An 18,506-nucleotide genomic window follows, 5' to 3' on the forward strand; every position below is an offset into this window, starting at 1 on the left:
TAAAATAGCATTTTGTAATTTTTTTATTAAATGAAAATAGAGTTTTTTTTTTATAATTTTAAAGATATATTTTTTATATTTTAAATAAATATTTTAACATGACATAAAAATTAGTTATTTTAAATATCTAAACCTTACTAACATATTAAGTATAAAAAAATAAAATAAAATATAGATAGATCTAATAACACAACCCATTAATTTAGAACCGTTTAGTTGAAGGGAAAGGTCCGAAGTCCGAACATTGGAAATATGAACCCAATTAACCAAATCATTGACCATGGTCCCAATTCTAGGTCGAAATTCGAATCGAATCCGATTCAAAATTGGACCGTGGTTAATTCTGGACTCGAATACTAAGATATTTTGACAAGCTATTCCATCGTCTTATTCGCTAAGGATGGACTTTTCGGGATTAAGAACGTCAAGAAAGAGTTTTAAGCCTTTGGATTTCTTTTATTTACGGAGGGAAATTAAGCTTTAAAAATTTTTTTCGCAAACTTTTAAACAGTGGGATATTTTTTTATTTAAAACTTAAAATATTTTTCTAAAAAACTATTTTTGCACATAAAATGAAGCTAGATGTTCAAACTTTCAGCTTAATCACGTTTAATTATAGTTTTTTCGCCTTTTTTTAAGACTATCTACGACATCAGTATTTTTGAATATGTTTATTTTGAGATCATCGCATGAATCTATAATCAGAAAATATATGATCCCGAATCATATTTATAATGAAAAATAATATTTTTTTTTCACGATTTGAATCGGATTGATGATCCGTCTTATAAAAATGATATGTTTGACGTACTTACACATTTTTTTTAATTTTATATTTAAAATCTTTAATTCATATTTAACGAACGGAATGTTACAGTATTCAATTGACTTAATCACAATCAATACATGTTTATTCTTTCTAGTAGGGTTTAATTATAGTAAGAGTTGTAATTTTTTCATGTATATTTATCTCATAACGATTTTGAAAAAAAATCGTATATATATTTTTTATTTATGATTTTGATTTTATATGTTATCAAATTTATATACTAGTTAATCTAGACAAATATTCATTGATTTGATATGTTATCAAATTTATATACTAATTAATGTAGACAAATATTCATCAAATGATAAATTACATAGTCAAATATGATCTATTTCAAAATATTTGCAAATACATAGTAAAATGAAAAATTTATCTCTATCTATATTAAAATATAATAGTTATATATTAATAAAATTTCAGCTCAATAAATAAATCATATACATAACTAAAATATATTTTATTTATATTAAATTAAGGTACAAGTCAGAAAAACCAAATAACCTATCGGAAAATTTAAGGAAAATTTAAATCTAAACGTAGAAAATGTTGGTAATCGGAATAACTCACACATCAAGAAAATAGTGAGATTTTTCGTGTGCCATCGATATTTCAAAAATAATATTTTTTCATTGTCTGCAACTTTCATATTTAAATATTTTCTAAATCCACGACGGATTAATAAACTAGTTCAAAAAATTAAAACAATGATTCTATATTATATTATCTATATTCACTTTATATAATATAAATAAAATAAAATGCCAAAAGCACATCACATACGTGTGCAAAAACAAAATGTTGATTAAAATGAGAAATAGGAAAAAGTGGGCATGAAATTAAAATACCAATCCCGAGGGGGGAAATTTGTAATTGTGCACGCGACACACCAAAAAATGAGAATGGGGCCCGCCACTTCCTCCAGGGACCAAAACAATAAATACGAGTCTCCTTACAACAGATCCGAGAAATGCGTTGATGCGTCTCCCACCCCCCTACTCGCTTCTCTCTCGCGTTTCATCCACGCGCGTCCCCATTTAAATCAAATGCTTTTGACATTTAATTTAAAGCATGTCTATCTAGATCGACAAGTTCAGATTTTAGAACATATTTTCATATTCTAAACAATAACATGTCTCAAACTTGGAAGAGAAATTTCCAATCCACCCAAATGTAAAAAGATAAACTTGGATCCAAAACACATCCGGGGCCAACAAACTTAAGTTAAATTGTTTATATTTTGAAATACCCTTTTGATTTATGGCGTGTGTAATGATTGGAGCGTGGGAGCAAAGCAAGTGTTTCCACACAGCTCATATTTAACTTGGCATCTTTTTACACAGTACACTGTGCACTATACTAGTAGTAGCCCCCCTCCCTGTCCTGTCATTTCCACCACAATTCTGAATCATCACTCAGCCACCTCTGGATGTCCCCACTCTTGTTATCTTAACCAAATCTTATTATATTGCCCCAAACTACTATATAATCCATTTTTCATCCCCTGTTCTTGTGCTTTGGGGAAACAGTAAAGAGTACCTTTTTGCTATATATTTCACGCTTCTACTTTGGCTCAAGAATCGATCTTTTTGAATGAGGAGTTGAGGGTGGTGATTTGGGGTGTTTGCTGTTTAGAAAATGGTGAAGAGATGAAGGAGAGACAGAGGTGGCAGCCGGAAGAAGATGCACTTCTCCGCGCCTATGTCAAGCAATACGGTCCTAAGGAATGGAATCTCATCTCGCAGAAAATGGGGAAGCCTCTTGATAGGGACCCGAAATCTTGTCTCGAGAGGTGGAAGAATTACCTCAAGCCTGGGATAAAGAAGGGTTCGCTGACCCCGGAGGAGCAGAGTCTGGTCATTTCTCTGCAGGCCAAGTACGGGAACAAGTGGAAGAAGATCGCCGCAGAGGTGCCCGGCCGCACAGCCAAGCGTCTGGGGAAGTGGTGGGAGGTGTTCAAGGAGAAGCAGCTGAAGCAGCTGCAGAAGTCGCAGAAGGGTAATCAGGATTACGGCAACCCCCCCGCTGTATCCGTCGCGAACGGCAGTGTGTCGCCGGAGAAAGCCGCTCAGGGGAAGTACGACCATATCTTGGAGACCTTTGCGGAGAAATACGTGCAGCCGAAGCTTTTCGCTTATCAGTCTCCTTCCACTATTCTTATGCCTGGGACTCTCCCGCTTCCCGAACCACCACCGATTCTCTCCCTCGGATCCGCTGCGGCGGCGGCCACAGATACCGACCCGGTGAATCCCGTTTCCGGAACAGGAGCTGGGCTTCCGCCGTGGATGAATATGAACAATACGCCGACAACAACGTCCTCTCTGACATCAACTTCCTCCACTCCATCTCCATCCGTGAGCCTGACGCTCTCGCCTTCCGAACCGGCGGTCCTCGAACCGGCCCACCCGGATACGGTCATCCAGTCCCAGTTCTTCCCGGTTCAGCAGATGGGCACCTTGATCCAACTCTGCAAAGACCTAGAAGAGGGGAAAGAAAACTGGATGCGGCACAAGAAAGAAGCGACGTGGAGACTGAACAGGCTGGAGCAGCAGCTGGAGTCCGAGAAGGGGCGGCGGAGGAGGGAGAAGACCGAGGAGATAGAGGAGAGGATAAGATGCATGAGGGAGGAGGAAACAACATTCTTGAGCAGAATGGAGGGGGAGTACAGGGAGCAACTGAACGCATTACAGAGGGACGCTGAAGCTAAAGAGGCGAGGCTAATGGAAGCATGGTGCAGCAAACACTTGAAGCTGGAGAAGGTGCTGGAGCAAATCGGGATACATGCTTCTAATGGGTTTCTCCACAATGCCCCATAAATGAGAGAAGATTTTGTACTTTGCAGTCCCAATCATCATGATTATCAGATTTTGATACGCTGTGTTTTATAGGATTTGAACAGTTGCGATATGTTCCTACAAGTCTTGTGATGAAATCGTATATTATGAGATATGTAATAAAATCACTTTATGTCACAATGTGAATTGATCTGCTGTAATGGAAATTTGCTTGGAGTTTGTATTGTCGTTAAAGAATTTGATACAGTGAGATAAACATTTAAATATAATTAGATGTGAAATTTTCTCAACAAGTCGTTGTAGTATAGTGGTGAGTATTCCCGCCTGTCACGCGGGTGACCCGGGTTCGATCCCCGGCAACGGCGAAATTTTTTAAACGAGAAAATGGGTCTTATCAATCACTTCAGCGGCTAACCTTTAAGCCAAAACACACACAATCTCTTTTACACTAATCAGTTTGCTCTCTTCAAAATAATATTTGAGTTATAAATATTATATTATTAACCATAATATAAATTTATTATTTATTAATTTTGTCTTGTAATAATAAGAATTTTATTATCAACCCATTTTCAAAAAACATAAAATAATAATACATATACATTTTGATTGTTAAAATCACTAGTATTTTTAAATAATTTTAATCATATGGTATTTAAATGCAACATATTTTGGAACTTCTCCCAATGGAATCATTTTTTGATGAAATATTAATATAAAAAATGAAAATTCAGTAAAAGATATAACCAATAAAAATTTTAAGTGAACATGTTGTAAGGGACTAGTGATCAAATATTGATCTTGAAAATTTCAACAATAGAACATAAATTATATAAATTCCTAATCGACGAGTTAGAACTTGAAACTCCTGTAATTTTTAATCCAAAATTGTCCTTAAAGCTACAATAAATGTTGGTATCTATAAAGTTAGACCTTCAATAAACCTCAGAAAATATCTTCAACAATCAGGCCAGAAGAACTTAAGAGGTAATGTAATCAAAAGCAAGCTTGTCTACAGAAGACAGCTTTTACTTGTGGTAAAGGTAAATGAAACTGAAGATGAAGAATCCAGCCATCTGCAGACATCAATCATCGTAGCTACGTTAAAACGTCAAACAATTGCCGACGAGGGCATAAAATTTTGAAAATAACAGAGCCCAGATTAAGAGAGACAGAGGTAGAGAGTTTACCATGGAGAATGAAGCACCATAGTAGGGGAACGCCGTAACAATAAACCTCTCATATTCGTTGTGTCTGAAAGGTCGAACAGGAATCTGCAGTAAAATAGAAAATCTCATTCATGGCTGCTATTCTTTTTTCTTTTTGATGGTTACATAGAAAGATGAACACTCCAGCAACTAAAATTTAAACAGCTCACACAGAGCATCTCTCAGCACACAGCGAATAACTCTCACTGGATATTTTAAGATGTTTTTTTGCAAGTTAAATTGACATCTTTGTCGACATATAACAGTAATCATTTTAGCTTGTCTTCTAACTTCTAAATCGCAAGTTTGTAAAACGCATAGGTGAATACTACCAAAATAGTAAGGAATAAACATACCTGCTTTGAAAGAGATAAGCTAGTATATCCTAGCCTCTGATATTCAATCTTAAACTGGAAAACTCCATAAACATCAGGTACCTTGAATGAAGTGTGATACTTCCCCTGCAGCAAATTCACGTATACAAGATATGAGTACACTTTCACTAGAGAGTTTAATGGACGTATGTATTGGTAAAACTACCTTCTGATCTGTTGACAATGTTTTCAAGACATACGGGCTCATCATGTAGAACTGTACTTGGACGTCATTTGCAACATGTGGTACCCAACTAGTACCAGACCACTCAAAGATTTCAACAGAAAATTCCTAGAAGATATTATCATAATCATCAAACGATCTTGTAATATTCCAGAAGAAATAGTTCAGGTGGATTAGGAAAGTCAGTTATTTTATTGACCAGTAGACTTTAAAAGACAATGGCAGTCAAAAAGGTAACAGGGTTTAGCACGGGAAAAAGTAGAATTACCAGGTCATCGTTGATCCGATAAGTTTGAGGCTCTTCTGTTTCACCAACTTTGTTGTGCTTAATGTTGACAGACTATGGCAAGAATGAAAAAAAAGTTCCAAGTTGTTTGATTGTGGAAAAATGAATGCCAAAAAAATTGAAGGATGCTATTTCTACAGAATTCTGAAATAAATAACCTTAAGATGACCCCTTTCATGGAAGATCCATTTGCTAAGTTCAGTAACAAACTGTTCATTTCCAGATTTTACATACCTGTCCCCATACATCACATTTTCTGTTAGTTGAAAAGCAGAAACATAAACATCTTCTAACATAACGAACAACAGATGGAAAAAATTATAATCCTGCTTCATAGCAAAACTTGCAAATAACTACACCTTAACGGAAATTTGCAGGAAAACAATACAATTTCATAACCTAACAAAGACAAGAATGAGGCAGGAATTCTATTTGTGTCCTACGAATCAAATAACATTATGCAGTGATTATATGACTCCATGATTCTGATAAAATCACAATCATAAACTTACACAAGACTGTATAAATGCTTACTTCAGGCATAAAAACGTAACTTCGTAATATGACATGCGAAAGCAGGTCAAATGAATACATCGGCATCAATTTACATAAAGAAATCAACGGGTCCTGCATTTTTAGATGAAAATGCAAACAACGCGCAAGACAAATCAACAGTGCTATTGCACATAAATCCACTCACTTATTAGAGTTTCCAGCCTTTTGCACCCCTGATCTGAACAACCTGGTGCAACAAACAAACAAATTCTCATTGCAAAAAGGAGTCTACTTGAGCAATTCCAAGTACTATTTCTTATATTAATGACACAGAATATATCATAAAATTAAACTTCACAGCAAAGCATACCTGTTGCTAAACATGTTTAATGAACCGGAGATCATAATCCGTGCATTATTTCTAGCCTGTAATGCATAATTTCACGTTATGCTAGATATATGCTGGAGATTTATGTATTATCTTATAAAATGTTGGAGGAAAAAATAGAACCTCATATTGAATGCAAATTTAAATCTATTCTAGCACAATTGTTCATGAGTATTTATCGAGGTAAAAATATGAAAAATGGATAACTAGCCTGCACAATTGAAACTAGAGAGATAGCAGTTCCGGTAAGCGATGGTGGGCTAGACAACTTCATGTTTGGATTCGCAGAGTATGCAGAAGCAGATGCGGAAAGAACCTTTAAAACCTACAAATTGGATCGGGAACAACAGAGGAGAAGGTTATCACGGAAAACCTATCATCAGTGAAAGTTCATTCTGTGGTTTGTTTCATGAACTTTAGAGGTGAAAAAACCCAAAGACAAACATAATAATAAACCACGTTACCAAGCTATTTTCTGGATTCAGTGAATGGCCAATACCTTTGAAAAGCACAGGCGCCTGTTTCGCAAATACCAAGAGTTAGAAAAACAAGCTCCTGATAATCATTGTGAAAGATAATATAAGTTTAAAGTTGACGCATAAATACACAAACCACAGGTGGCAGATACACAGTCAAGCAATGTACAATTATGAAATCAGCATATGCAATAGTACATGCACCAGTCATATGTCTCTCAATAACCATCTCTTCACCATTATACTCCACCAAAAATCAGACCGAATAAAATTTCATCAGAAATATCGTAATAGACACATAAACAGTCACAAATGAGTATGGAAGTTACAAAATCCAGAAACGCACGTCCGTGATACCAGAATATGTTCATCAAAAAACTATACCAGACATTCAATTATCAAAATCTGACCTCGATCTTTTTAGTTCCCAAAATAACATCAGACTGAATAAAATCATCAGCTGCAATTAACGTGTGGTCTCCCTCTGTGTCTGAGACAGCATAACTAGAATGATCTATGACCACGCTGGTGGGACCCTGTGCAATAGTGCAAACACATAAACAGCATAGATATATAAATACCAGGTTAACTAGCAGGTATATTATTGCATGACATCACAATACACAACTAGTTAGATAGCAAAAGACATCCAAACGGGAATTGAGTCTTCCCTGTCACTGCATCATAATTTTAGTAAACAAAAATGCTTCTTCCTTTCCAAGTGCTTTCCAATTGATTATCTCAAAGTAATGATAAAAAAACCGAGGTTTCTAGCCAGGCCCAACCTTTGTGGGTCAGCGGGTGATTCTATTCTCTGATCTTTTTTGGAACAAAGACACCAGTATTAAAAGGTAATAAGAAGGTTGATTTAAGAATTATCTTTCTTCTGTTGGAACTAACAGTGTTATCATTTCGAGTACATAAAATTAATACTTTTTTTTCATTAGCATATGGACTGGCATAAACTGCGTATATTGCAATGCAAAAATTGCTATCTTTACTTGACAATTGTATGTTCATGTACTAAAAAATGTCAATAATTAACGACATTGAAGAACCCTGGTAGCTGCAAAAAGGGTATGCGGGGTATGATAAGCACGGAATTAGGAGTCAAAATTCTAGGAAATCGGATCTTAATCAAATGAATTTCAATCCCATTAGCTTGCTTTCAAGTAACAATTCATGCACCAGCTTATTCTGCAACAGAAAATCCAAAACAAAGAAGGAACAGAATCACCCACCTCATCGAAATCGACCCCACATTCAGCAGCAATGTTCCGGATCAAATCGGAGGCATTTGAATCCGCAGCCAAAATCAAATCATGCCCCGAGTCGACAAAATCCAAAACCCCCTCCACATCCAACGACCCTCCAAACCCTACACAAATCCCTCAACAATTAAAAAACCCAAAAGATTAAACCAAAAAAAGAAATGAAATGAACCCGATCAAAATTTCCACTAATCCACCCATCATACAAACAAATCAAACTTACTGTCACTAGAGGGAGAGAAGATGATTAGGCCGTCGTACAAATACTGGCCATAGCGCTTGACCGCGATGGTGGGATCACCCGATAGCTTGAAATCAACGTCGTAGCCGCGTGATTGGAGGGATGAAAAGAACAGAGAGTGTGATGATTTAAGCGACAGATCTTCGAGCAATACCAGAATGCGGCGATCGGTGGGACGTTCTGGGGAGAATGCGTAGCAACGAAAAGGTAGAATTGAAAGTAGATTCAGAACGAGGAGGAAAATGGGGGAGGATTTTGACCCTGCCATTGTATGTGTTCTTGTGAGGGTTTAGGGCGAAGACTTGGGCTTGAATAGTTGAAGAAGGGGAGTGTGGCCGTGGGGGTTATTGAACGAATAAGGGTAAAATTTGGGAGTGCATTTTTATAGCTAGGGAAAATGTGGGTTGATTGAAAGATTTACAGACATTATTTTTTTAGATCAAAATACTTTCATGGATTTCCAAATAAATAAATTATGCTCAAGAAGGAATAATGTTAATGAACATTTTCAGGTAAGTATATATCTAGGTATATCTATCAATTTATTTTTTGTAATAAATAACCATAAATTTAAATATTTAATTTTGACATTACTCATTTTCATATGTTAGCATAATATATCACATAAATGTAATAATTATTTTGATTGTTGTATAAATTTAATAATTGTCTTGAAAGGATAGAGTTAATAAATTTGTTTTTAAAGGATACATTTAATAAGGAATAAACTACATTTTTAGTAATTTAAAATTAATTTTTTACGATTTTGATAATTTATTATGAATTTATTTTGTTACATATATATTTTTTAATTTTGATTGTCGATGTTTTGTCGACATAATTTTTATGCCTCCAATTCTTGGAGGTAAATTTGCCTTTCTTATTGCTTATCTACTGATATATGATCAATTGCACTTTGTGTTATAGCCTGAAAAATTGAAGGATCTAAAAGATGATCTTTGAAGGTGATGATGTTTTGCAATTGTTTTGTTGAAAACTAGTAGGCAAGTTTTATCTTTTGCTCTAATGGCTTTGACCAAATACTTGTTCTTTAGCCATACTGCTGGCTCACTTGATTTACTTCGACATTCACAGAGATCCAATCGACCAATGTCCGAGACACCATTGCCTTCTTCCAGTATGAGCTTGCCTCCATCAATCCAACCGAGTCCGAATTCTTCAGCACTCCCCAGTCCAGCACCTTCTTATCATGCCAGCCCCACATCCTCGTCCTTTCCGAATCCATCACGCTGTGATGGAAACTCAACCTCATACAATCTCCCTATCATTAGAAAATTAGCATCCTTCACCTCCACCCTTCCTCCTCTCCGCATATCAAATCGTGCCCCCATTACTCCTCCACTTTCTTCTCCAAACAGAACTTCAATACCCAAGCCACATTGGAGATCCATTCCCAATGTTCCACTAAATTCTTTTGTCCACCCATTTTTCGCTTCTTCGGCCCCATCTAGTCCAAAACACCCTCGCCGATTCACACCGTTCCCGATTCCAGAAGGTGACAAATCTGAGTTTTCCACAGTAAATGCTGCTCGTTGGGTCAGTTTCCAGACAGTACCAGCCTCGGCTCCTCCCCTTTCACCAACTTATAACCTCGTGAAACCCCTGGCTCACCCAAATTTTCTCCAAGATACATTTGATGGCTGTGGTGAATATAGACGGAGAGCAGCCGCAAAGACGTCATGCGGCCCTGCGCTCGAGTTTGGTAAGGGTGCTGTTAACGCGTGGGAGGGTAAAAGAATACATGACGTTGGAATGGATGATTTGGAACTAACACTTGGGAGCAGAAAGGCTTGTGCGTATAGTCTCGAATTCGTTTGTGCTGATCAGCAAGATATGCCCATTTGTGCCGCATTGCCTCGAGGTGTCATACCTGCATTATCGTAGCCGACGATGATCAGATACAAACATGGCTCGTCTGACGAGTTAGGCAATGATTTCATTAGTTAGTAATATTACAACTATCTTTTGTATTAGGCTTGAGGCGAGTGCACAGGGAAATACACTGTTTTTCCCTTGTTTGTTGTTAAAAGAACCCGGTTTCCACAATTTGTGACATTTGCTACACAAGCTTGTATTATGGAAACTCTTGATTCTGAAAAAAAATGGTATTATTTGAACTCCATTTTATCTTAATAAAATTTATACATTAAGTGAATATCGACTTAAGTAACACGGAGTGTGAAATAAGATTGCTCTGGAATGAACTTGTTGACTTTATTCTAAAATTAAGTAGTTAGTTTTATATTGAATTATTGTAGTGTTGGTTGTATAAAATAAACTATTCACTCTCCACACGGGCCCTTCTTTTTATTTGATTTTTTCTAAAAAAAAATAACCAAAATCGAACTGAAATAATTGATTTTTTTAAGAATATAATAACAAAAATCAACTGAGGTCACTTGCATTTTAAAATCTGCATAAATTTTCAAAGAATTTGTTCATCTCCTATAAACTCTTTTCGATTCCAACAACGACGATTCTAAATTGATTGAATTAGATAAAAAAGTACACCAACCTACATGGTCGAGATGATCATAAAATTTGGATTAATGGGAAAGAAAACGAATGTATAGTAAGAAAACTAAAAGCTCAACAATTCATTATTAAAATCCCAACCAAACAAATTTAAACTTTTTTCATATAAAAATTTGTTGATTCACTATATGAAATCGAGTTTGTTTATACACAATATCTAGCTCAAATGATGTGCCTAAACCAAGAATTCCAAAATATAATTTTAATTTTGAAATGATATATGATTTTTTTTACCATAAGCAAATAAAAGTAACAAAATTTCTAGCCTTTGAAATGATGTATTTGACCATAGGAAATTAACAATTTTTCTTCTGCACAGAAAAGGTAAGAAATCAGACAATTTTCTTAAATTCAAAGCCTACAATACTAAATACATTTCGATAATTTCATTAGACTCATTCCTAAAAACCACTGATGGAATTCACGGAATAAAGATTGTCAACCCAGTGAAACAAGGAGCCAAATACCGAAATTTTCTATACATATAACTAGCATATCTATTATATCGAAATTATACGATATACCGAAATTTCGGTACGGTATCGGTATATATTGTTTTATACCGAAAAAAACCTTACATTTTAAATTTTTTTTTTATAAATTTATTGTTTTAAAATATTATATATTTTAAAAATTTTGTATATTTTTTCGGTATTTCGGTATTCCGATATATACCGAAATTTTCAAATTGCATACCGTTATCGTACCGAAAAATTCGGTATTATTACCGTCCCGTACCGAAATCTTTGGTATACCGAAAAATCGATAAATTCGGTATTTTTTCGGCACGATAATGTCGGTATACCGAAATTTTCGATATTTTTTCTCACCCCTAATTGTACCAGTGATAAAGAAAAGGAATTTTCATATTTTTATGTGAATGACTTTATGCTTACATATTTTTGTTAGGTTCTATGCTGATTTCATTCTCACACATCCATTAAATTCGAAAATATTAATAAGAGTTATATTTATATTTCATTTCTTGATATTTATATTTCATATATAAATTAATTTGACGCATATTTTATATATAAAAGAAAATATAAATAACACAAAATAAAGAACGAGACTCTCGTGTCTATATATATATGTGTGTGTGTGAAATGTCAGTGCATATCATTTTCAGATACAATCATGTCTTATAAAATAATAAATGAGTGTTTCACGAGGAATCTTTTCAATACTATAATAACATGCGTTTATTTCCGAGGTTTCTTCACAATTTTTGTCAAACGTTGCTGTGTTGTTCATCCCTGCAAGAAAGTGTCTTGAATCTTGGTTAATGGAAAGGTCAGCCATGGATAACTCCTCAACCAATAATCTCCACGTCGTTATGCTCTCCAGTCCCGAGGCGGGACACGTTGTCCCGATTATCGCCCTCGCCAACCGCCTTGCCGAACAACACCATGTCCGTTCCACCGTTCTTCTAGTCACAACCGGCGCACCCTCAGAATCCAAACTTATGAACCCTCCCAGGGAGAGGGGACTCGTCGAAATTATCTGGCTTCCTCCTGTTGATATTTCAAACCTCGTAGACCCTTCTACGAAGATGATGACGCAAATGTGCTTGATGATGCGGGAAGCTGTGCCCCTCGTCCGCTCCGCAATCGCCGCCATGGACCGCCTTCCGGACGCCCTCATCGTGGTTTATTTCGGGACTGACTCGCTTCAAATTGCGGCTGAGTTTAACATGCCCAAGTTCATCCTATGTACTTCTACTGCATGGTTTCTTGCTTTGTCTGTGTATTTCCCGATTCTTGACGAACAAATAAAGGGCTTGTTCGTTGATGAAACGAGGCACTTGAAAATTCCTGGTTGCAAACCGGTTCGACACGAGGACGCCGTGGACATGATGATGGACCGGGATGATCAACAGTATCACGAGTATCTAAGAATTGGGAGAGGGTTATCTTTATCTGATGGAATTTTGGTGAACAGTTGTGAAGATTTGGAAGCCAAAACCCTCCAAGCTTTCACGGAAAACGATGCTATGAAATCAGTATGTAAGTCTCCGGTTTATCCCATCGGTCCACTAACGAGACCCGTCGAATCGACCGGTTTACGAAGTGATTTGATGGATTGGTTAGACAAACAGCCCAATCATAGTGTTCTTTTTGTGTCATTTGGAAGCGGTGGGGTGCTATCGGCCGAGCAAACCACGGAGCTAGCTTGTGGATTGGAGCTGAGCCAACAGAGGTTTGTATGGGTGATCCGGCCACCGAAGAAAGGACATGTGAATGATGCGTTTTTCCCCGACAACATCGAAGGGACTGAAGATGACTATTTGCCAGAAGGGTTTTTGAACCGGACCAAAAATATCGGAATACTCGTGCCTACGTGGGGGCAACAGGTTGAAATCCTTGCGCATCCATCTATAGGAGGATTCATGTCGCACTGTGGATGGAACTCGACTTTAGAGAGCATAGTGAGTGGCGTGCCGATGATAGCTTGGCCGCTGTATGCCGAACAAAGGATGAACGCCACCTTTTTGGTGGAGGATCTCGGGGTGGCGGTGCGGCCGGAGGTGTTGCCGACGAAGAAAGTGGTGGGGAGGGAGGAGATAGAGAAGATGGTGAGGACTTTGATGGAGCACAAAGATGGGCAAGGAATGAGAGATAGGATGATGCAATTGAAAACTAGAGCTACAAATGGCCTAAACGAAGGTGGCTCGTCTCACACATCCATGCGCAAGATCCTGTCAATTATTGAGGCCAAAAAGAATGCCACGAATTAAGAATAATGATCCTGTCTTGTATGCTTTAATCTTATGATCCTATATTGTCACAGGGTTTGTGATGTTTGATCTAATAATTGTGTCGCTGTAACTTTTAATTTACTTGCAAATCATGGACTAAAACTTTATATTAATTAAGACCGCATTCTATTACGTTGAATTAAAATCATACTTTTAAGTTAAATATGGTCGAATTAAATAGTCTGTATACCAGCAAGCTTTTGTGGGTAATATGTCCTAGCAAAATAATTAACGAAGCCAAAATGGTGTAAATGGCCTACTTTAGGATTTATTCGATCAGATTAAATATAATCTCGTTATAATATATCTATATTATTATATTAAACGGGTATCTTTTTTCCTGAATAATTTGTTTTATATACAAACACAAAAGTAATATGATAATCGTAAAAAATAATGAAATGTCATAATATCTTGAATTGATCATATTTATATCATATGGGGACAACGTTGGGTAGCCTAATTATATTTGAGAGTGGCGCAGGGATGATAACTTCAACATGACGAGCAAAGGTTGAATGCCATCTTGTCGGTGGAGGAGCTTGTTGATCCCGACTGACTCGATGAATCTGAAGAGGTTGCGTTTTGATTGAAGTTGATCGTACTGCTGTAAAAACCTTCGTTTATGAATTTGAAATATATCATAATGATTCAAAAATTAACTATATGATATTTGAAATCAATTATCAAGTTAATTTAACCAAACATGTCAATGAATTTTTTATTATGAATTTGAAATCCCTAACTTCAAATTCATCAATCTAAATGCAACATATAGAAATATTTGAGAGATGAATTTCGAATGACGCATGTGTAGCCAAATAAAAAAGCTAACTAAATTATGAAGATTCAAGCGAATGTTAGACAATAGAGATCAAAATTAGTTCAGTTGTCGGAAGTTTGTTTGGCGAACTAAGCACCTTCCCGTTGCGTGGGACATGTTGTGCAAACCGTTGGTTGATGAAGGCTTGAGACTCAAAAATTTGAAAGCATGGAACAAGGCTCTGATTGCTAAAACCCTTTGGAAAATACATTTCAGGAAAGAGAGCCTTTGGATTCGATGGATTAATCACATCTATAACATATTTGAGTGTGTTTGGAATTGGGGTTGGCATAAAGATGAATCACCACTTATCAAACATATTTTAAACATTTGTGATGAGATGTTCGTTGCACGGGCTCTGTAGATGCTGCCACACATACACTGGATAATTGGTTTCGCACAAGCGCAAGACTAAATCGAGCCTACGATTTTTTCGTCCATTCAACAAGGAGATGGCCATGGAAGCCTCTCTTGAGTAGGTATTGTGTTCTTCCTAAGCACAGATTTGTACTATGAATGTTTGCCCATATGAAGCTTCTTACAAGAGACAGACTTCCGCATGTGACAGATAAATTGTGTATTCTATGTAACAGTACCGATGATGAATCTGTCCAACACCTCTTTTTTGAGTGCCCAATCTCGCTGTGCATTTGGAAGGAAATACGTAAATGGCTCGGCATGGTGAAGACTATGGGTTATCATACGACGATCTTGAAGGCTTTCAGAACAAATTATGGGGGAAATTCTATCCTATATATCTAAGATGAGAGTGACGGCATGTGCAGCTACTATCTATAACATTTGGAACATTCGGAATCGAGCCATTTTCGAGAATGAAAAACCAAATGTGGACGAGACTATCAAGAAGATACAGATTATGACTTTTCGTTGCATCCTTAATTCTAGTCATGTACTTGATGTATTGATGTAAATTTGAAGTTTAGTTGGTTACAATTTTATTATCTTTTTGGCATGTCTAATGTAATTATATTCACATTTTTACCCCTTCTTTTAATGAATGTTAAATTTGTTTTTTAAAAAAAAAAAAAAAAGCTACCCTGAGTGCAAAGCTAAGAGAGCTTGAATAAGCAAAATGAAAATTGTTAAGAGAACATACATTTGATACGTGGAGAATTGATCTATTTATAGATCTTGTTTTTGGCCTAAAACCTTTAATTATGACCTTTAATATATTTAAGAAAGATTTAAAGTCCAATTTAATTGATTCTATTGTTTAAATATTTTAAAATATCATGATACCCATAAATACATAATAAATTTGAAATCTAACACAAGTTCTATTAAATTGTATTACTTCATTTGAAATTATATTTAAACTTTATTTAAAATTTGTTCAATCAAATAATTAAAAAAATTAAAATTAATAGATATGTAATCGAGAATCTTAAATTTATCATTCGACCAACAACCGAATATCACATATTCAATTAGTCCACGCCAATTCGGAGGCATATAAGTTAATAATACTGCATTACTATTTAGGGTTTTTTTTAAAAATAATATAAAATAAAAAAAGGTTTATTAAAATATGGCAAAAAAAAAAGTTATATGGAAATAGTACAATATGTGGAACACTGCTGCGGATTCCATCTGTTTTTCAAAAAAAATAAATAAAAGCACTAGAGTGGCACGGATTCACGGATTCACCATTAAAAAAATAAATAAAAGTCACATGGTGAATCCGTGCCAGACTGTCCCGGATTCAGAATCCGGGACAGTCTTTTGCGGACACTGACATGTCACTGTCCGTGTGAAATCCGTGTATAATCTGTGGCCACTTTTTCTCCGCGTGATCTCTTTTTTTCTATAAATTGCACTCAGTGTTCGACATTTTCTCATCGGCGCAAATATTTATTCATCAATCCTTCGGCACAAATATTCGACATTCTTCGTACTCAGATATATTTTTTCTTCGCTCCGTGTTATTTTTTGTTAGTTATAATTTTTAGAATTTTGCTGAGTATTAGAATTTGAGAGAATTCCGTCGAGTCTCAGTCGAATCTTCTTTTTTTTTTTTGTATATTGAATATTTTTTTGTATAATATTTATGATAATGTTTTTAATTTATTGCAGATATTAAAAATCGTTCGCTGATTAAATTACAAATTCCGTACAACCACGTTTGAAAAGGTAATTTCAATATTTTTTTTATATTGTAATTATGTTATTTATGTTTTATTATTATAAATAAAATTGTTTTCGGTTGTATTTTAATATTATGTATAATTTTGTTATATTTAATATTTTTAATATTAATATATTATAAAATAACTAATACGAATACTAATAATAAAGTAATAATAAATATAAATTGTTGATATGTGTAAAAAATTTCAAAGTTCGTATTTAAAATGTAAGTATATTATATTATTTAAATATGAGAATAAGTTAATATTAACGACTTTTTCACTGTTTAGTATATTAATTATAATAATGTAATAAAATAAAGAAAGAAAAAATTAATTGTAAAATTAATGTATCACGCCTACTTGTAATTTTATTATGATGGTCTACATTATGTCATAGTTTTAATATATGTGTACGAAATACATAATTAAATTTTGTTATGATTGTATACATTATGTCATATTTGTCGATGCAGATATGGATACTGTGAGGGCCTTACTTTACGTAGGAGGCTATGTCATTATTGAAGATGGTAGGGTTGGATATAGTATCCCAGCGACCAGGCCCATTAAAATCCCTCGGTCTACTACATTTTCCCAACTGGTGAATTTTGTGCATCGCAAGCTGGACATCGACCCATCAAAATTCTACATCAAATTGTCAACGAAATATTGTTATAGTTCGTTGTCTCGTTACATTGAAGAGCATGTCTATATCAGTGATGATGATAGTCTACAATTTATGTTTGAGTTGCCGACACTGGATTGCATATACTTGTATGTTGATTCATCGCCAGTGTTACATAATGTAAGTGATTACGATTTTGATGCATTCATGCCGGTGATAACGCAAGGTTTGGGAACAATAGGTTTAAATGAAGCGGGACCTTCTATGTATCACGTCGATGAACAGTCAGGTCAGCCATACTCTGGTATCGACACTGGTCCTTGGGATCACCATATCACGGCTAACGCTGAAGACGACTATGCATGGGGGATGAATAGAACACGAGAATGTGATTTTACCTCAGGGGGTTGGGATCATCATATCACGGTTCCACCAGGAGTTGATGTCGCATGGGGTTCTAGTAGAACAGGCCAATTGGATTTAAATTCATTGGCTGATGAAGAGAATACCACAAATGTCAGACATTTTGATAGTTCTGCTGAGGCTGCAAATATTCCCGCCCCAATTACAGAACACATTGATGAACAAGATGACTTATTTGGGGACAGTTCACATCATGTCATGAGTAGCGATGATGATTTGTATACTACATCAATTGACGGAGAAGATAATGATCATGATGACAGTGCAAATGAAGGGACATCGGCGCGTGTGTTAATGTCTGGAGCAACAATGACAGAGAACATTCCTATTGCACCGGAGCAACATTTACGTGAAATTCCCCAATTTTTCAATGAAGTCTATGACGAACAAATTCCAGATTCATTTGGTATACCTTCTGCAGCACGAACAAACTTTTACAATCTTGAAAGACCAGAGCTCGGTGTAAAAATGGTTTTTAAGAGCAAAGCTGATTTAATAGCTTCAGTGAAGGATTTTTCTGTTCGGGTTTTGCGACGTGAATATATCGTTGTCCAAAGTTCTCCGACAATTTGGAAGGTCAAATGCAAGAACTGGTCTGAAGGTGGCAATTGTGGGTGGGGACTTCGA

At 35.6% G+C, this 18,506-nt stretch overlaps 4 protein-coding genes and 1 non-coding gene across 5 annotated transcripts; 4 read left to right on the plus strand and 1 right to left on the minus strand.

Moving 5' to 3' along the window:
• Positions 1-2,184: 2,184 nt before the first annotated feature.
• Positions 2,185-3,848, plus strand: LOC140976264 (transcription factor AS1-like). The gene has a single exon (XM_073440281.1). The coding sequence runs from the start codon at positions 2,476-2,478 to the stop codon at positions 3,640-3,642; it is 1,167 nt and encodes a 388-aa protein (XP_073296382.1). The 5' UTR covers positions 2,185-2,475; the 3' UTR covers positions 3,643-3,848.
• Positions 3,849-3,914: 66 nt separating this feature from the next.
• On the plus strand, positions 3,915-3,986 carry TRNAD-GUC (transfer RNA aspartic acid (anticodon GUC)). Its single transcript has one exon. It is a non-coding gene; the product is annotated as a tRNA-Asp (tRNA).
• A 487-nt stretch (positions 3,987-4,473) lies between these two features.
• Positions 4,474-8,891, minus strand: LOC140976265 (dolichyl-diphosphooligosaccharide--protein glycosyltransferase 48 kDa subunit-like). Its single transcript, XM_073440282.1, has 13 exons — positions 8,527-8,891; positions 8,274-8,410; positions 7,443-7,568; positions 7,021-7,074; positions 6,768-6,881; positions 6,539-6,594; positions 6,374-6,415; positions 5,832-5,907; positions 5,656-5,727; positions 5,370-5,495; positions 5,186-5,290; positions 4,812-4,895; positions 4,474-4,697 (listed from the first exon to the last, which is right to left on the minus strand). The coding sequence occupies exons 1-13, from the start codon at positions 8,810-8,812 to the stop codon at positions 4,650-4,652; spliced, it is 1,326 nt and encodes a 441-aa protein (XP_073296383.1). The 5' UTR covers positions 8,813-8,891; the 3' UTR covers positions 4,474-4,649.
• A 646-nt stretch (positions 8,892-9,537) lies between these two features.
• On the plus strand, positions 9,538-10,687 carry LOC140977740 (BES1/BZR1 homolog protein 2-like). The gene has a single exon (XM_073442480.1). It carries the CDS (start codon positions 9,571-9,573, stop codon positions 10,447-10,449), a length of 879 nt encoding a protein of 292 aa, XP_073298581.1. The 5' UTR covers positions 9,538-9,570; the 3' UTR covers positions 10,450-10,687.
• A 1,567-nt stretch (positions 10,688-12,254) lies between these two features.
• LOC140976266 (anthocyanidin 3-O-glucosyltransferase 5-like) lies at positions 12,255-13,955 on the plus strand. Its single transcript, XM_073440283.1, has one exon. It carries the CDS (start codon positions 12,386-12,388, stop codon positions 13,835-13,837), a length of 1,452 nt encoding a protein of 483 aa, XP_073296384.1. The 5' UTR covers positions 12,255-12,385; the 3' UTR covers positions 13,838-13,955.
• Positions 13,956-18,506: the final 4,551 nt, after the last annotated feature.

This window comes from Primulina huaijiensis, chromosome 5, assembly GCF_012295235.1.
Source record: "Primulina huaijiensis isolate GDHJ02 chromosome 5, ASM1229523v2, whole genome shotgun sequence".
Taxonomy (NCBI): Eukaryota; Viridiplantae; Streptophyta; class Magnoliopsida; order Lamiales; family Gesneriaceae; genus Primulina; species Primulina huaijiensis.